We start from the raw sequence: 16,812 nt of genomic DNA, 5'->3' as shown, positions 1-16,812 counted from the left end.
AAGATGAGTTAGGTCGAGACACCATTCTTTATATAGCACGTTTAAAAACAAACCAGGTTGAGTGCATCACAGAATAAAAACACACCAAAAAATAATGTGTCATAAGAAATAACAGAAAATCTACAAGGAAGATCAAATTGCTCAAATCGAAAGGAAGGGAGAGATAAACTGGCCGTTCAGTAATGACTTGAATTGCAGTGGGAGCAGATTTAATGTAAAGAGGCAAGCTGGTCCATAACAAATGCAAAAAAAGGCTTTACTTTTGTTATAACTCTTAACTGGAAGAAATTGGATCTAACAATAGAGGAGATCTGCTTTTTAAATTCAGATATCTGCACTAAGATTCCTCACAGAAGACGTACGGACCAAGATTGCCCATATCAAGACATTCAGGATATCCAAAGAGTATAACCTCAGTCTTATTTTCTTTCTACTTAAGGAACTTTAAACTCATCCGTGACTTAATGTCATTCAGTTGAGCAAGCAGATGTTGCAGCAAACAACTTTAGTGACACTAAAATGATTTCTTAGATGATCTTAAACAAATTTCTATTAGTGCTATTGATTATCGGCATTTTTCTTTTATATCTTTCCCACGTTCTCTATTTTATTCATAGTTATTTGTAAAAAAAAAATCTTTCGAGAGTTATTACATATTTTTAAGAGATATGTACTTAAAGAGAGAGAGCCGCGATTAATTGTGGGATTTGGCACTTTCTTTACATAAATGTGACCCTCGGAATGAAGAAATGGAATTTAAATGAATTTTCAGGCAATTTGTTTTTGTCTTTAGGCAAATTATCATTTCCATGGGCCTCAGAGGTCGAAAGCATTTAATTCCTCGACCAACCGGAATCTCACAAAACTCCTATTTGAATTAATATATAATTAATCTATTTTTTAAAAATTAATCTGAGGGTTTTTTGTGAGAATCTAAGCATCTTGGAGGCAGTGATTGGCTGTCATTTGAGCAGCTCTCTCACACACCGGATGAGCACCCTTCCCTTCCTCCTCTCGGCCGGGTTGGTGTGTCTTCCTTCCGGCTTGCCGAAGAAAGTTGAGGAAGGTTCAGCGGCAACTGGGCTTTTACATAATGGACAGCCAGGGAAGGAAAGTGGTGGTCTGTGACAATGGAACCGGAGTAAGTTTATAGTTATGGCTCAGAGTCTTGTCGACTCGTGGTTTGCGTTAAACGGAGCCGTTATGTCGAACGATTTGCTGAAACAGGAAGTGGGGCTGTCAGCGTCTAAGCTAGCTAGCTCTAACTGGGTGTGTAGCTAGCTAGCTAGCTTGTTAGCCAGCTAATTTTCATTCATCCAGACTTGACACGGAAATGGCACGCAGAGTGGGCGCAAATGTCAGGACAAAAGCTTAATGTGTTTCTCTAACTGTAGTTCTCATAAGTGCAAATGAGTCCAAGTCGAAGCAAATGAGTAAGTGCTCATTTGTAACCAACGATAACTAAGCTAAACTGCTAGCTTGCTTGCTAGGCTAGGTTAAACAGCTGTATGTCTGGCTCAAACTGTCTGCGAGCTGCGTCAGTGATTTCAGCGATTTTTTTTTTTTTTTTTTTTTCTTTCTCGGCAACCACCCGGAATGTGCACATTCGTTGTTTCTGCTTTTCATATGGTTTTCTCATCAATTAAAGTAGCTAGTTTTTTGTGCAGACACCCATCGGCTTCTGGGTGTAATGCTCTTTAGGCCGTGTCAGGTGAATTGAAGAACCTTCTTCATGCTATCTCAACTTCGCCCATTAAATGTCACCTGGCGACGAATAGTAACGTGCATTAGCCTTGGAAAAATCCACAAACGCATTCGTGGGTCAACAATTTAGTTTTTATGTGTTCTTAATTGGTAGATTCGCTGCTGTTGACGGTGCGATGGGCATTTTAGGAAGTCGTAGGTGTTCAGTATGAAATATTACGAAAGAGCCATCGCCCAACCTTCAACCAAAAAATTGGCGAACCTTGCACCAAGTTACCTTTTGGTTATCTTTGTTTTTGTATCAACCTTGCTACCAGGCGTTATTACCCATATAGAATGAGTACAGGGGGGATTTCCGTGCAGCTAAATTGTCTTTATTCTTTATTAAAATAAGCACTTTCAGCGCCAGCCTCCATATCATATGCACATAATTGGCCTTTGTATATGCTTAGGATTTTCTCACTGCACACTGCCTCTTTTGGAGTGCAGAGACTTCCCTTTCTAAACTGTTTCAGCCTTCAAAGAGGATGTTGGCTCAGCACATTACTGACTAAGAAGGTTTTTTTTGAGATGTGACTTTTGCAAAGCCAGAAAAAAAACCTCCCCCATGTCGTAGTTGAACTGAGAAGTCAAAAGGAAGTGAGTAAACCACCACCACGTATATCACAAACTCTCAGAGCCCTGGCATATTGTTCTTGTTTCACAAGTCAAATTCAGTCATTTACTTCACTTGTTAAACAAGATGAGGCAACTGTGAGTTGTTTGGTTCATTGGCAAAGTTCAGTCTTCCCTCAAAAGCCTCCATGAAAAGTGAGCTGATGATCATCAACCAAATGTTTGAGCTAATCACACTGATTCTTAAAAGATAAATTGTCTCACAGAATTAATTTTGGAGTTTATTTATTGATGTTTGCATGTCTGATAAAAGTCTCAAATGGTCATAATTTGCCTTTGATGTTCTCATAAATGTACCACACACACACAGTTTTGATGCTGTTTTGTTGATGTCTTATTCAGGGCTCAATAAAAGGTCAATTTTTGATATCATTGTTGTAAAATCGTCTGGTGTTTAACTGATGCAGCTCAGATGCTATCTTTTCCTGGTCGGAAGTGCCGCTGCGTAGTTCACTGATGCAGTTATTTGAGCTTCTGAAACTGAGCAGTAACGGCCTCTACCTGCTCTACCAGTATCTCCGGGTGATGTTAAAAGTAGTCCCCTATTGCTAAACATTTCTTGTTGAGGTAATGAATCAAATGAAGTTTGATATTTGAGTCTTGGTAACATCCGATTTGCAGGTATTAAAACTCGAGAGCTATTTGAAAAGCATGGATGTACTGTATTATTAACTTTAATTTAAAGAACTTTATTTCTTTTTAAAGGGAGATGTAATTGCATTTTTAAGTTTGGTGTAAACAGGAGGCATGTTTTTTTCTTCCTAATAAGGTGACTGTCATATGAAAGACCACAGTGATGTTGTCTTGCGGTTAATCTCATAAGCACTTTAAAGTATTTTCCATTCACTTCCTCTGTCTTATCTTACCTTTTATAGTTTGTCAAGTGTGGCTATGGAGGCTCCAACTTCCCAGAGCACATCTTCCCTGCGCTTGTTGGGAGGCCCATCATTCGCTCAACAGCTAAAGTGGGAAACATTGAGATCAAGGTACGAACTGGTTGTTCCCTGGAATGATTGTATAATCAAACCAGAAAGTCTTTGTTTTTTTTTTTGTTTAAATGGTCTTATCTTTTCAGGAAAATAAAGAACTAGGTGTTGAAATATAAATGAATCCCAGGTAAAATGACAAATTTAGTTTCTTATACAAGCATAATGGCCAAAACCGTAGGTTGTCCAAATTTGGGTTTCAGATGTTATCTTCAGCTTATTCTGTAGTAAGTTTTGTAGTTTGAGCAAACTTTGTGAGGCAGCAGAGATCTGTTATTTTAGCACGCCACCGGTCTCTATCTTTCTCCTGTCCTGTTTCCTTGCCTGTTTGCAATTCTTTTTCTTTTATTCATCTTATTTTTATTTCTTTTATACCTGCCTTCTTCTTCCACCATGTTTTGTTCTCCCTCGGTGAAGTAGAATGCCCAGAAGATGGTAAGTTCAGGTTGGTGTGTGCCCCCTGTTCTTGCCTGCTGCTGAGAGTTGTCGTGCTATGCTCTCTACTGAACATTAAGCTCTTTCCTTGTATTTGATCAATTATAATTATTCTTGTTTTGTTGAGTTCTTTCTTCATTTGTTTTCCTTTGTCTTTTTTTTTTTTTTTTTTTTCTTCCCCATTCTGATGCCATTTGGCTACACTCCAACCTGTTTGCTGATTTTCGTTGTTAAATTTGGGTGTTATTGGCCAAATGAATTACAGGGAGTTTGGTAGATGGGCATCACTTTGTGTTAATGTACTCCTTCCTACAGGCGGAAAGTGTTAGCAGAAATAGCTGCGATGAATCAGAGACCAGCTGTTATCGATGGAGTGCTAAAAGAGATTTTGGATCGGTTCCATTTTCAGAGCCTCTGATCTCCTCGTGCGTCGTGACAGCTAAATGTCCCGCCCCCCCCAATCCTACTGCAGCTTTCAGCAGAAAAGAAATAAAAATATCCATCCAGCTGGAACGCCAGCTTCCAAATGACACATTTTCTGCATCTGTCTGTCACTGATCTTTTTAGTCTGCCATTATGTAGCAGAGAACAGTTATCAAGTGATGTCCACTTAGTTGCAGGGGTCTTCACTAAACTGCAAGTGTTTCCCGTCTTATTTTCAAGCACAGAGGAAGTGTCCATGCTTAAGGATGCAAGGCAGACAGCTGAGAATCCGAGACAGAAGCACATCTGTTTCCTGGTTTTTGCTTTTTCACTTTTTTTCTTTTATTGAGACCACATGGAGGCGATGCCTGTGACTGGTACTTTGTTAATGCCAAAGCGCACAGGATGAACCCATAAAATGGCTGCCTTCAGTAGGCTTTTGATGTCTCCAAGTGGAACGTGAGATGCTTGACTGTGTGGCTAACACTGAGCTCTAACCCAGCAGCTGTTTACATTGCCAGGCTGCCTTGCATGTGGATAGTTGAATGGGGATGAAACGAGTGGTTTACTGTTGCTGAGGGGAAGTGTTTCCAGGTGTAAATGCATGGAAAATGATGCCTTGTGGTGCATGCTGGGTAACTGAGTTTAAAACTAAGGTGCTACATGACTGCAGCTGTGACAGATGGCTCCAGATTTTCTGATTTTTAGTTGACAAACAGGCAAGTTGAAGTGATTGTATTCATTACTCGGTTCTGCCAGTGACACTGAATGATCCAAACTGAATGGGCAGGCTATGATGACCTTCTTCTATCAATATTTATCTCTGTTAACTCCTTTTGTCCAGGATCTGATGGTGGGGGATGAGGCCAGCGAGCTGCGCTCCATGTTGGAGGTGAACTACCCCATGGAGAATGGTATAGTTAGGAACTGGGATGACATGAAACACCTGTGGGACTACACCTTCGGCCCAGAGAAGCTCAACATTGACTCCCGCAACTGCAAGATCCTGCTGACCGAGCCCCCAATGAACCCCACCAAGAACCGTGAGAAAATCATTGAGGTACATTGACGCATATGTGTGCTTTTGTGCTGTTTGAAGCTATTTTTGTTTGTGTGAGGGAGAAGAAAGGGCTTGGCATTTATTTGAGTCGGCATCTGGGAGCCATTTGTGGTGTATGTATTTAGTTTTCTCTGATAGCAGAAGGGTTAGGGTACCAGTATGGTATTTCCCCTGAATTATTTCATTATGTGTTATGTTGCAGACATGATTTCACACGCATATTTGTTACTTTGTTTGTTTTATTGTGTTTTTGTTTCTCTCATCACACAATTGTACCTTCTGATCCCTGCCACAGGTGATGTTTGAGACCTACCAGTTTGCAGGAGTCTACATCGCTATCCAGGCCGTGCTGACACTGTACGCCCAAGGTAAGAAGACACGCCTCGGCTGCAAGTTGAGTCAAACAAGACGTGCCGCAGTTTTCACATTACAGAAATTTCTCTGGAGTTCCTCTCTTTCCCTAACCCCTTTCCCACAAACTAGTTACCTTGATAAAAAAAACCTGATAGTTGCTATTATTAGAAGTCACTTATTCAAGTGTGATTAGTTAACAAGATGACTGTTATCAGCCTCATTCCAGTTACAAACCTATAAAGCATTAGACGATGAATCTAACCCCTCGGATGGTTGGCGCTTCAACACACTTCTTTATTCGGTCTGTGCAGCTTTCCACCATTTTTTGTGTCTCAATTTATTGCTGACTTTTATGAAGAGTTGTTAGCAGTGGATTGTTGTATTTCATGTGTTATCTTCCCATGTTCTGTGTGTTAGACGCACCTTGCCTGATAGAATCGTAGATTATTAACTGCACTGTTTGTGCATCTCAGGCCTTCTCACGGGTGTGGTGGTGGACTCGGGCGATGGCGTGACACACATTTGCCCGGTATATGAGGGCTTCAGTCTGCCCCATCTGACGAGACGCCTCGACATTGCAGGCAGGGACATCACCCGCTACCTCATTAAGGTATCCAGTCAGTGACTTAAACTTAGTGATATATTGGGCATCTAAAGAGTAGCTCAAATTATTTTTAACTCAATCTTTTGGCTCTCTGCAGTTGTTGCTGTTGAGGGGTTACGCCTTCAACCACTCTGCAGACTTTGAGACGGTGCGCATGATGAAGGAGAAGCTGTGCTACGTGGGCTACAACATCGAGCAGGAGCAGAAGCTGGCGCTGGAGACCACTGTGCTGGTGGAATCATACACGGTAGCTACTTGCATGTTTGCTTTTAGCAATGATTTCACAGTTTTGAAATGGTCATGCAGTTACCTTTGCTATCTAACTTGTTAGCTAACTGTTAGAGAAGTGAGCGATGCATGAGTCATCAGCTCCCAGCTGGTGGGTACAGTCATTCTGAACTCCTACAAAGGAGTTGGGTATATGTGTCATTTTGCAGAGCTCTTTGTGTAGTCGGAGGTCAGCACTACAGAACAGCTTTAGTGGGTTCAACTCACTGGCTTTTCATTGTTAGGAAGATATCTCTCTTCATACCGGAGTGTATCACCATGGAAACTTGTGCTTTACCAATCAATTCTCTTGTTAACTCAAATTAGACTGTATGTAATTATTAATTCCTTGCTGTCCCTTCAAGTAGTTTGTTGTTCCTCTGAGAATATGCAGATGTAGATTCAGGCTTTAATTGCTCAAGATTTCCAGAGTCGAAAAGCTGGGCTTGACTTACAGAGTTAATAACCGACATTGTGACATGCTTCAGCTGCATTTTGACCACGGGAACCGTTTTCCAGGAAATAGCTCCTTATTGGGGTTTGTTTTCCTAACCCCCTCCATTTCCACCATGTTAGCCAAGGACTAAATGGAGTTCCAGGGGAGATATTTTACCCTGAACTCTGCCCTGGTAGGGAGATAGTACTTTTGATATTACCCAGAAACTTTAGTGTGGGGCTTGGAGTGGTGAGAATTTGTCATTGGTCAAGCATACACAGTGTTTTGTTTCCTTTCTGTCACGAGTATCTGGCATTTAATCTCCACCATGCTTTTTAGAATCTGTGAACTTTTCGTTTAGCTTGTCAGCAAACTTTAACAGTGAATGAGGAGATTGCGAGCGTTGGTTATGACCAAGCAGTGAGTCAGAGCAATTAAGTATGAATCTTTGATTTAAGGTCTGTGCTAATGCACAAATAAAAACATGCACAGCTCCTTAGAAATGTGTGACACTTTAGAGTTTACACAGCTGAAGTGCACTTCCTTGTTTTACTGCTGAGTTTTTGTGTAGGTTGCTGTGGTCAGAACTGCTGCCCGACATTCAAGTGAAGCGAGTCTTTTCACATTTTAACAGACCTAATGTGGCTAATCTACTTCTTTAAAAAAAAGAAAAAAAAAAGCCCTGGGTCGTTTAAGTCCCAGGTGCTTTTGATTGAAATCGGAAGATGCCCAGATTATGTTGAGCCTTTTTCATCGAACAGATCCCTGGTATTTGTAGTTGTTATTTCATAAGTTGTTCATTAGACATGGTGGACAGCATGACAACCTCTTTAAAAAATAATTTAAAAAAAAAGTTGCTGCCCTCAAATGGACATGGAGTGCATTAAATCCCTATTTACAATCAAAAAGTGGGGGGGAAATAATCAAAAAGGGACGGATTAGAAATCTCAAGAACATTTAAATTAAGACCAAACAAAAAGGAGGATGAAAGAAAGTTTTCCAACGAATATATAGCCCCTGCTTTGCTGCTCATGTTAGCCCTGATTTCTTTTCAAGACACATGCCGTGCGACCCGCCCCCGGTACGCATGTTTCCTGCCATCAGCTATTTGGTAAATATGTCATAAAACAAGAATAAGGAAAGCTTCCTTTGAAATAACTAGAATTAAACCTGATGCATAAAGGCAAGATAAATGAATAATGTTTATGAGCTATAGGGGCGCAGTAACCAATTAAAAATGCATGTATAAACTGGTATGCCCATATTTTATAAGACCCGTTCAGCATCTATTTTAAGTTGGGTGTTTTTTATAAGTCAGTTTAATCACAGCCCTCAGGAGAATCACATTTTTGTTTAGTTTACTTTTTTCATGTAAAATTAGCTCTTTCCGTACCCACCACATGTGCACAAGTTTCATATTTCTGCCTGAAATAGCATCATCGTAGAGAGTATTCCTCTCAAAGGATTTGTTATTCAAAAGTGTCTGTGTTTTTAGTAATCAAAATGAATGGAGTAACTAAATCTGGTCCAGCACAGAGCTAAGTAGACTACCACATGTATGTTGTTGGCTCTGTTGGCTGCTTAAGGACAGGGCAGTGCCGCTGACTAACTGTTTTCTCTGGGACTCAAACATATGGGGGTGCAGCGCTGCTCCATCAGGCTTGCTTTTCTTTCCAGGGTCCTTTTTCCCTGCAGAGGGAACCACAGAATCTAAACGTTGATGCCGAAGTCTGTGTTACTGCACGCCTTGCCGAGCACATGTTGTGTCTCGAAGCTCACTGTGACCATGTGTGTTTTGGTTAGTGTAGGCGAGTGAGTGTGCAGAGTGTGCTGAAACAAGGAGGGTAATGTAACTGTGGCCGAAGGGCCCTGAACTGTGCGTTACATCATTTCCTGTGCAGCCACTTTGTGGTGATGGCTGGGCTCTGCTTCCTCCCACTGCCCTCTGCTGAATGAAGCCTTTTTATAGTGACACACATTCACTCTACCTCGTTTGGAGCCGACAGTCTGTGCTCTAACATGATGTTCAGAAGATTTTAGTTTCATTAGGAGTCGAGTCATTTGTTTTAATTTGTTCTATTAAAAAGTTACAACTCAAGTAAATATAATGATTCAGTTTTACTTTACAAACTTCTTCATGGCCTGGCCCCTCCTCCTCTACAGAAATTTATTACAAAAAGCACAAACAGGGTTACCAGAGCCAGTTCCAGGGGTGATTGCTCTATTCCATTTAGGAAGAGCGCTTTTAGTCAGGCTGTATTCTCCCACAGAGCCTCTCACACCTGGAACATAATTCCCAGCACAATTAGAGAATTGCCAACATTAAATTCATTTAGTAAGCAGGTAAAATCATGGCTACTGGATAAACAATACTGTCAACATAATTCAATATAGTTGGTACTGGCAGTTGTTCTTAACTTATTGCTGTATTTAACTTTGTATTATTTATTTTAAAATGAGTGAGATATCTTTGACTTTTTAATTTTACAATTGTGTGCAATACTTGTTTTTTATTTCTTTTTTAAGGAACATCAAACCTGTCAAGGGACTAAAGATGGAAATTAGCCTTATGGCTACAATCTTGTATATTTAGCATTTTGTTTTAAATGCTAGTAATAGATGCTGTCCCTTTGTTAAATAAATAAACTTAAACTTAAGTCCAGGAGTGTTCTTAACTCTTGTAATTAGGAATTTAACCCTCAGGGACTCGTGTACATTAAGCCCATCTCTTCAGTGGTGTCATACTCTCTTTTATCCCCTCTTTTCATCTCATTCCTCCCACACATCTCCAGCTGCCAGATGGCCGTGTGATCAAGGTGGGAGGAGAGCGGTTTGAGGCGCCCGAGGCTCTGTTCCAGCCCCACCTCATCAACGTGGAGGGTGTTGGAGTGGCTGAACTCCTCTTCAACACCATCCAAGCAGCTGATATAGACACCAGGTGAGGCCAGTAAAAGTGTACACACTGCGCTACCAGTAAAGATACAACAGCAAATGCTTTCGTCTGCACAAGCACACATGCATACGTTTTTGGGCAGCAATGGTTTTAATGCTAAGGGGTGGTGTCGGATCACAGAGCTGTTGGAATAGATTGACTTGAACTCAAGTGTTTACAGGTTCAAAAGGCAGCTTGGAAGTGCAGCTCATCATTATTAATCCCTTGCAGTTTCATTTAAATAATGAATCAATGTCTCGTTGTCTTGAAGGTTTAAAACTTCAACATTTGTGGGCTTGAAATGAGAAAACATGCCTTTTTAATGAGGAAGTTAGCTGCGCAATTTGTTATTTTAAGATTTTTCTCCTCCTGCTCAGCCTTTATTTGCCCTCACCGTTGTCGGTCTCTCTGTCATCAGGCCTGAGTTCTACAAACACATCGTGTTGTCGGGAGGCTCCACCATGTACCCGGGCCTGCCGTCTCGACTGGAGAGGGAACTCAAGCAGCTGTACCTGGAGCGTGTGCTCAAGGGAGACGTGGACAAGCTTTCGGTGAGAAACTTAACACCTCTTCTATAATTGACTGTGTGACAAGCATTGCAGTCGGACCTAAAACCGCTCTGATGTGGTTTACAGTGTGACTTTGAAAAATGGGGCCGTTAATTTTAGTTCTTGCGTTTGCTCGTAGGTTTTTGGTTGTGCCGCGACCAGTCTAAATTTATTTTATTAGGTATTTTTAAAAAAGAGGGGGCCGAACTTACTGGTAAACTTATATTAACTAAACAGTCTTTACGGGACGCAGCCTCTCACCTGGTGTGAATTAATGTTTCCAGCTGATTCTCCGGGTTTGTTTAAGTTTGCCTGGGTGGGGTTTTCCACATGTGAGAGCGGTAAAGTTCCTGAGAGGTACAACTACTATTTACTTACTAAACCGACTCAGAGATGTTGCTTTTGTCTCCACGCATTTGCCTCTCATTAAAATGGATAAATAACCTGAAGTCTGGTTTTTTGTGGAATGCGTTTGAAACCCATTTGGCAAGTTTTGGAGGGTTTTATCCCTCACTCTGATGTAGTGTGCATTAACCACCACCAGGTGGTGCAAGATGCTAACAGACATTTATCTAGCAGAGCAACTTCTCAGAGGTTCACTCTAATAGATAATTGCTTTGGAAAAATAGTAGTTATTTTTTTAATGTCTTTATCCCAAAGACACAGAATTGCTTTGTAAACACAACTTATACTTATTTAAAAGTGAGACATTGTGCTCTTTTGTGTCCTGGCTGCTACAGCTGTGGGCCACACTTGTCTCAAAATTGTTTATCTCTGTGAGGAAAGCCTGGAATGGCATTTTATGAAAAATGATGCAATTGTGCAAGACATCGTATATGTTTTATAGGAAATACTTGGAAGAGAAACGGCTGTTTAGTTTCTTCTTTTTCCTGCCAGAATATTGCTAGAGATGCTTCCGCCACTTGTAGCTTGCCCATTAAGCTTTTTGTTTGTTACAACGTTTAGACAGTCTCACGAGCAGCACACAGGAGCTGCATCCCTCACCCTATTTGGTGAAAATCTGACTGTTTGGACATACCGAGTCCACATACGGTACAGAAGTGGATTTTTCAAGGAGCGGTTTGAATTTATAATTTTTTCCCTTTTAGTTTTTCTGTCTTTGTCACTTCTTGATGAAGGTGACTTGAATCTGACCGTCGCGGTCGGTAGGCCACCCAATTTTTTTTAGATGGAAAAATAAATCTCAGGACTACATAATGTGGAAGATTGATGACGGAACCGCCAAAGAAATGACCAGAGTCTGCACCTTCCACTGGCTCTGCCAAGCAGTTCAATGTCTTTCAGCTGATTGTTTTGGTCTTTAAACATGAGAATAGTTTTTGTTAAGTCGGACAACTCTCACTAGTGTCAGTTCCACAAGGAAAAGTATTCATCTTTTGACCAAAATCTGATTCCTAATAATTGTCATTGCTTCTTAAATCTATCGGGTGTCAAAACTAGCCACATGCTATATAAGAACGCTATATAAGGTAATGTATTTAGTGTCCCAATCGTACTTGGGTAAAGGTTGTTCCCTCTTTTGTCTCTTTTCTTTCACATTTTAATGACAAACAGTAAAAGTGCCTAAATTAGCATTTAATCTGAATCCTAAATGTTTTTTTTATTTCTAACCAAAAGCTTTATAGTTAGACCGACTATGTTGCTTCACACATATAGATTAAATATGGTGTTGTTTGTGTGAGTTGTGGGCTAATTTTCTTTAAAAAAATGTTTTATTCCTGAACAGGTGTCAGCAGCTCCGTCTGAGGTTTAGTGAGCTACTTATGGTCTCATTATGAAAAAGCTAATTAAATGACTTCTTATTCTACTAATTTTGTGCCACAAACCTGGTCCTGGTCGCATGAACCTCATGGAAAGACCTGAGAAAAGCCTGACCCTGTAACAGCCAGTGCCTTTGCGTCACTGGTTGTCCGCTCACTTTGACGAGGCCAAGCTGAAGTGTTTCTTTTATTCCTGTGGGTTGACTTTTGATGCGGATCTCCTTCGCACTGATTAGAGAAACGTGAAAACCTTCGTCGGGGAACTTTAAGCCGCATCATGAACTTATTATACGCCTCCGTGTCCCCTGTCTCGTAGAAATTTAAGATCCGGATCGAGGATCCTCCCAGGCGAAAGCACATGGTGTTCCTGGGCGGAGCGGTGCTGGCCGACATCATGAAGGACAAGGACAACTTCTGGCTGACCCGGGAGGAGTACCAGGAGAAAGGAGTCCGCGTGCTGGAAAAACTCGGAGTCACCGTCAGATAAAGCACCGGACGGACAGAACGCACACACAACACATGAAAACACACATTCACAGTACACACACATTTCCCCTCCCGCCCACATCGCAGAGTATATATCTATTTATCCCTCTTCTTCTTTGTTTTGGCTCTTGATTCTCCTCAAACATCAGAGAGAATTGAGCCTTCACCTCCTCCTTCTATCCGCTGCTTCCTCTCTGCTCTCCCGGTTGAGGCTTGGCTCACACTTTTCCTCACGAGCCCCAAGAACTAATTTCATCTTTGCAGATCTCCACTGAAACCCTCAGTTGACTTATTAGTCCAAATTGCGGGGTTATTGTTGCCCTGGTGGCGCATTCTCATTGAGTGACGGTTAAAACCACAGCAGATGCTACCGGCAAATAGGTTTGTTGTGAATTAAATTTGGCAGCTGATCCCACCAGCTGCAGCTGAAAGTTTAGTTTCCTCCCTTTGTCAAACCTGTAGAGGGGATAAAATGATGCAAAAGTCACACAATCACAGCCCATCACAAACAGCCACGGCCGCTTTCAGCATCTGTTCCAGGTGAGCGCGAACTGATCACATTTTTATGTCCGTTTTTATAAAGGATATCACGACTTTTCTTTTCTGGGAGAGGGATTGCTTTGTTTTTTTTGCTTCTTTTCTTTTTGTTGGATGTATGAGTTCAGTTTATATCTTGAAATTTGATATTTTTTTTCCATTAACTTTACTTTTGTTGCTGTGCACTACTACCATTGTAAATGGCGTGTATCGTGGTGACAGAAATTCCTCCATGTTTTTTTTTTTTTTTTTAATTATTATTATGAAGAATTGATGGTTGATTCATAAAGGGACAAATACACGACATTAAAGCCCCTGAGCTTGACATCGGGTGTGTGACGGTACTTTGGGGGTTAGCGGGTTGTCAGACGGTGATAGGATGTGGGAGGGGGGGGTTCCTATTTGTTCTTCAAACTGCCTCGCCTCTGCCTCGTCTGGATGTAAAACTCAAGCTTGAATGAATGGATGCGAGCAGTTGCAGCAATATTTCAAACTGTGGAGACACTCTTAGTACCTTACGTGTTGTATCCTCTCAGATCCACCAACGTGTGGAGGCAGGCGCAGGTTAAGGATCAGATCTATTTGAATCATAAAACTTGGAAAATAAATCTGTATCTTATTGAAACGTTGTTGAGACCATATTTAAGTTCTTTGACTCCCAGCGGTTGACTTAACGATTACTGGAGGCACTTCTATTTTGAGTAAGATAAATGTGTATATTTTTTTTTCTCCTCTTTCCATGAACGTCTATCCAGTGCCAAGTGCAGTTAATGTTAACTGGATCTCATGTTTTAAGGTCTTTCTTTTTGTCACTGTTTTGTTTTTATTTTCCTGTATTGTTCATAGCATAACTGCCTAACGCTGATTTAAATAAAGAAAAGTGATTTATAAGGATTGTTGTGCAGCTTGGTCTTTATGCTTAGGGAGCTGCCGGTGTGCAGCGTGGCATCGTTCGAATTTGACCGGCCAGCAACTTGACCACATTTCTGCTTGGAAAAAAAATGATTTTGCAGAAAGGATTTCATTATTTTTGTTTTTTGGTTTAACTGGAGGTCAGATCCGACGGGGATGGAAGTACAAAGATGACAGTCGTGTGCACAGAGGACTGGATCTGTACATGCAGACCAAAGGAGGAAGAGGAAGTGGAACAGGGGCAAAGGACTGGCGCCACCAGAGGAAGAGGCTCTCTTTCCGTGCCTGAAATAAAGATCTCACCCAGACTTATCCGGCTTTGTTCCATTTTAATCCCTCGACTCATACCACTTCCCTCATAACCCTGAACTGTTACCTCTGAGGTGCCATTTGACGTTTCCTCTCCATCGCGGCATGAACAGAAAGTATCACAATTTTAAATGTATTGAAAATCCCGTTAGAGGTAGTGGTTCTGTAGCTGGGAAACATCACACTTCAACATTTACAGAAGTTGTTGTCAAGTTCAAATTCAGTAGATCAGTCATGAAAACTAAGTAAAATAATCCAGAAAAGCCACTAAATAGACACAGAAGGACTGAATTTCTGATATTACCTAAAACGCAGTAATTTAAGACTAATGTGACTCATTTTTCACTATCAGTACTTGCTTTTCATGCTTAAGTGTGTTTAAGCATTCACTTTTATGTTTTTTTTTTTCTTTTTTTTCCTTTCAAATCAAATTGAGTGCTTGTATTCTTTAGTTCCCATGTTGCCTTTACACAAACTCGGCTATAAGATTTTCCACAGGGTGGGAGTAGAGGGATGTTTCTCCCAGCAGTTTTATCTCAGATGTTGGGTTCAAACTAAGTCAAATATGTAAGCTAACGCAAGCATCTGGTTCTTTACTAACGCTACCTCTGCAACATCTTTGTTCGGTTTGGATCAAGCAGTTTAGAAATGACAGAAACATCCGGGCAAAAGTAAAGCTCCCCGTGTACCACAGAGAACAAAGTTCCTGTTCCAAGGGGAAAAAGTCAAAATCCTGCCTATCTTTGGACATGAGACCACGGCCACCCATTCCTGTAAACTGTGGTGGGAAGTGAACGCCGGTGCTCTGTGCACCCAGAGAGGGGCCACGCTGACCCCATTACACGAGCAGATATCTTAAATGTTTGCACATGTGGACTGTGATGCTGTTTGCAGCCGCTGAGCTGCTTAACAGGCCCCCAAAAGCCCTCAGGGACCCTCTTTCTCTTCTCTTCTCTCCCTCCCCCTCGTGCTCCATCATTATCGCCCACATGCTTTTCCAGAGACATCCTGAGTGAAACAGCTCGACGTCCTCGATGGCTATCACATGTTCCTGCTGAGGAGGGAGGCAGCTGGGGAAAGACATCTTGAAGAGAAGACAGGGCGTACTAGGCAGAGTTTTTCTTCTCTGTGCTTTTTTTCATTAAAAACTTAGCCTCAAACCATCCAAGTTTTGAAAACATGGTGAAAAACTGGCTTTTTTTATCTTCTGGGCCTCCTCACGAACTCATCCTTTCTTCTTCGATTTGATACTCAAGTTTCTGCGTGCTTTAAAAACTCGAATCTTGCACTGATCAAAACTTCAGGGAAAATATGCTTCTCTATCTTCTTAGATTTCTTTTGCCACAGATATTGATGGTGTTTTTATAGTTTTAACAAAGGTTTTCCAGAGGATAAACACTTCTACCAAATACTTTTGGTAACAACCAGCAGCTCAAGATTAGATTTTTCCCACTGCCGTTTACAAAACTATTGCAATAGCTTCTGACAAAACACCTGCTGAACACATCGCAAAGCTTTGAAGTTTAGAAATCCCTTTGACATTTATATTTAGCTGATTAGCAGTTAATTTGATGAGGAAGTCCGGTGTGAATGCTGCCAAGATTTGGTTTAAAAACTGGGATCTTGTCATCTCTACAGACCCATCTATGGGCAGACGGATTATGCACTTATGCAGGAAATCAAAGACCATCCCAGGTGTAGTCGACCAACAAAAATCCCACCATGAACGGCCTGTAATCATCTACGAGGTCACAAAGGAAATCTCTAAGCGACTAAAGGCCGCTCTGACGTTAACTAATGTTAAGAGAACATGTTGCTGCTTGTTTGCAGTTTGCTAAAGATCACATGGACAAGGTGACACCAAAAAGGGGCGGATAAATACAGCGTTTAAGCATGGGAGCTGTGGCCCATCTGTGAAACATGACAGCGGCAGTATCATGGTTGGGGCTTGCTTGACTTTCTGTTACTGATAAAACAAAGAATCATGACATATACCAGCAAATTCTGCAGAAAAATGGAAGAACATCCGACCGTGAATTGAATTTAAAAAAATAAAATAAAATAAAAAAAATAAAAAATCGGTCAAGAAGCAAGACAACGTGAAACGTTTAAGTTAATGTTTTGTCCTGACCTCAATCCGAATGATCAAAAATTTGAATCACTTAGATTTGTAACACTTGATAATTTTCTATAATAAATAAAGCTTGTGTTGACATCTAAATAAGTTGTTTTGGGTCATATTTATGCAGAAGCTTTTAAAGAGTTAAACTTTCTCAAGCTTCACTTTAAACATGTTAGCATGGAGATTGAGGCTGTCTTTTGTCCATTTGTTGTAGTGCTTTTTATAATTCTTTAGGACCTGT

At 41.0% G+C, this 16,812-nt stretch overlaps 1 protein-coding gene across 1 annotated transcript; it reads left to right on the top strand.

The window, feature by feature from the left end:
• Positions 1-1,006: 1,006 nt before the first annotated feature.
• Positions 1,007-14,119, top strand: actr2b (actin related protein 2b). Its single transcript, XM_075480280.1, has 9 exons — positions 1,007-1,141; positions 3,255-3,365; positions 5,068-5,283; positions 5,579-5,651; positions 6,111-6,247; positions 6,339-6,488; positions 9,737-9,882; positions 10,295-10,427; positions 12,522-14,119. The coding sequence occupies exons 1-9, from the start codon at positions 1,094-1,096 to the stop codon at positions 12,690-12,692; spliced, it is 1,185 nt and encodes a 394-aa protein (XP_075336395.1). The 5' UTR covers positions 1,007-1,093; the 3' UTR covers positions 12,693-14,119.
• The last annotated feature ends 2,693 nt before the right edge of the window (positions 14,120-16,812 follow it).

Source organism: Odontesthes bonariensis, chromosome 2 (genome assembly GCF_027942865.1).
Source record: "Odontesthes bonariensis isolate fOdoBon6 chromosome 2, fOdoBon6.hap1, whole genome shotgun sequence".
NCBI lineage: Eukaryota > Metazoa > Chordata > Actinopteri > Atheriniformes > Atherinopsidae > Odontesthes > Odontesthes bonariensis.
This window is presented reverse-complemented; position numbering and strand designations above follow the sequence as displayed.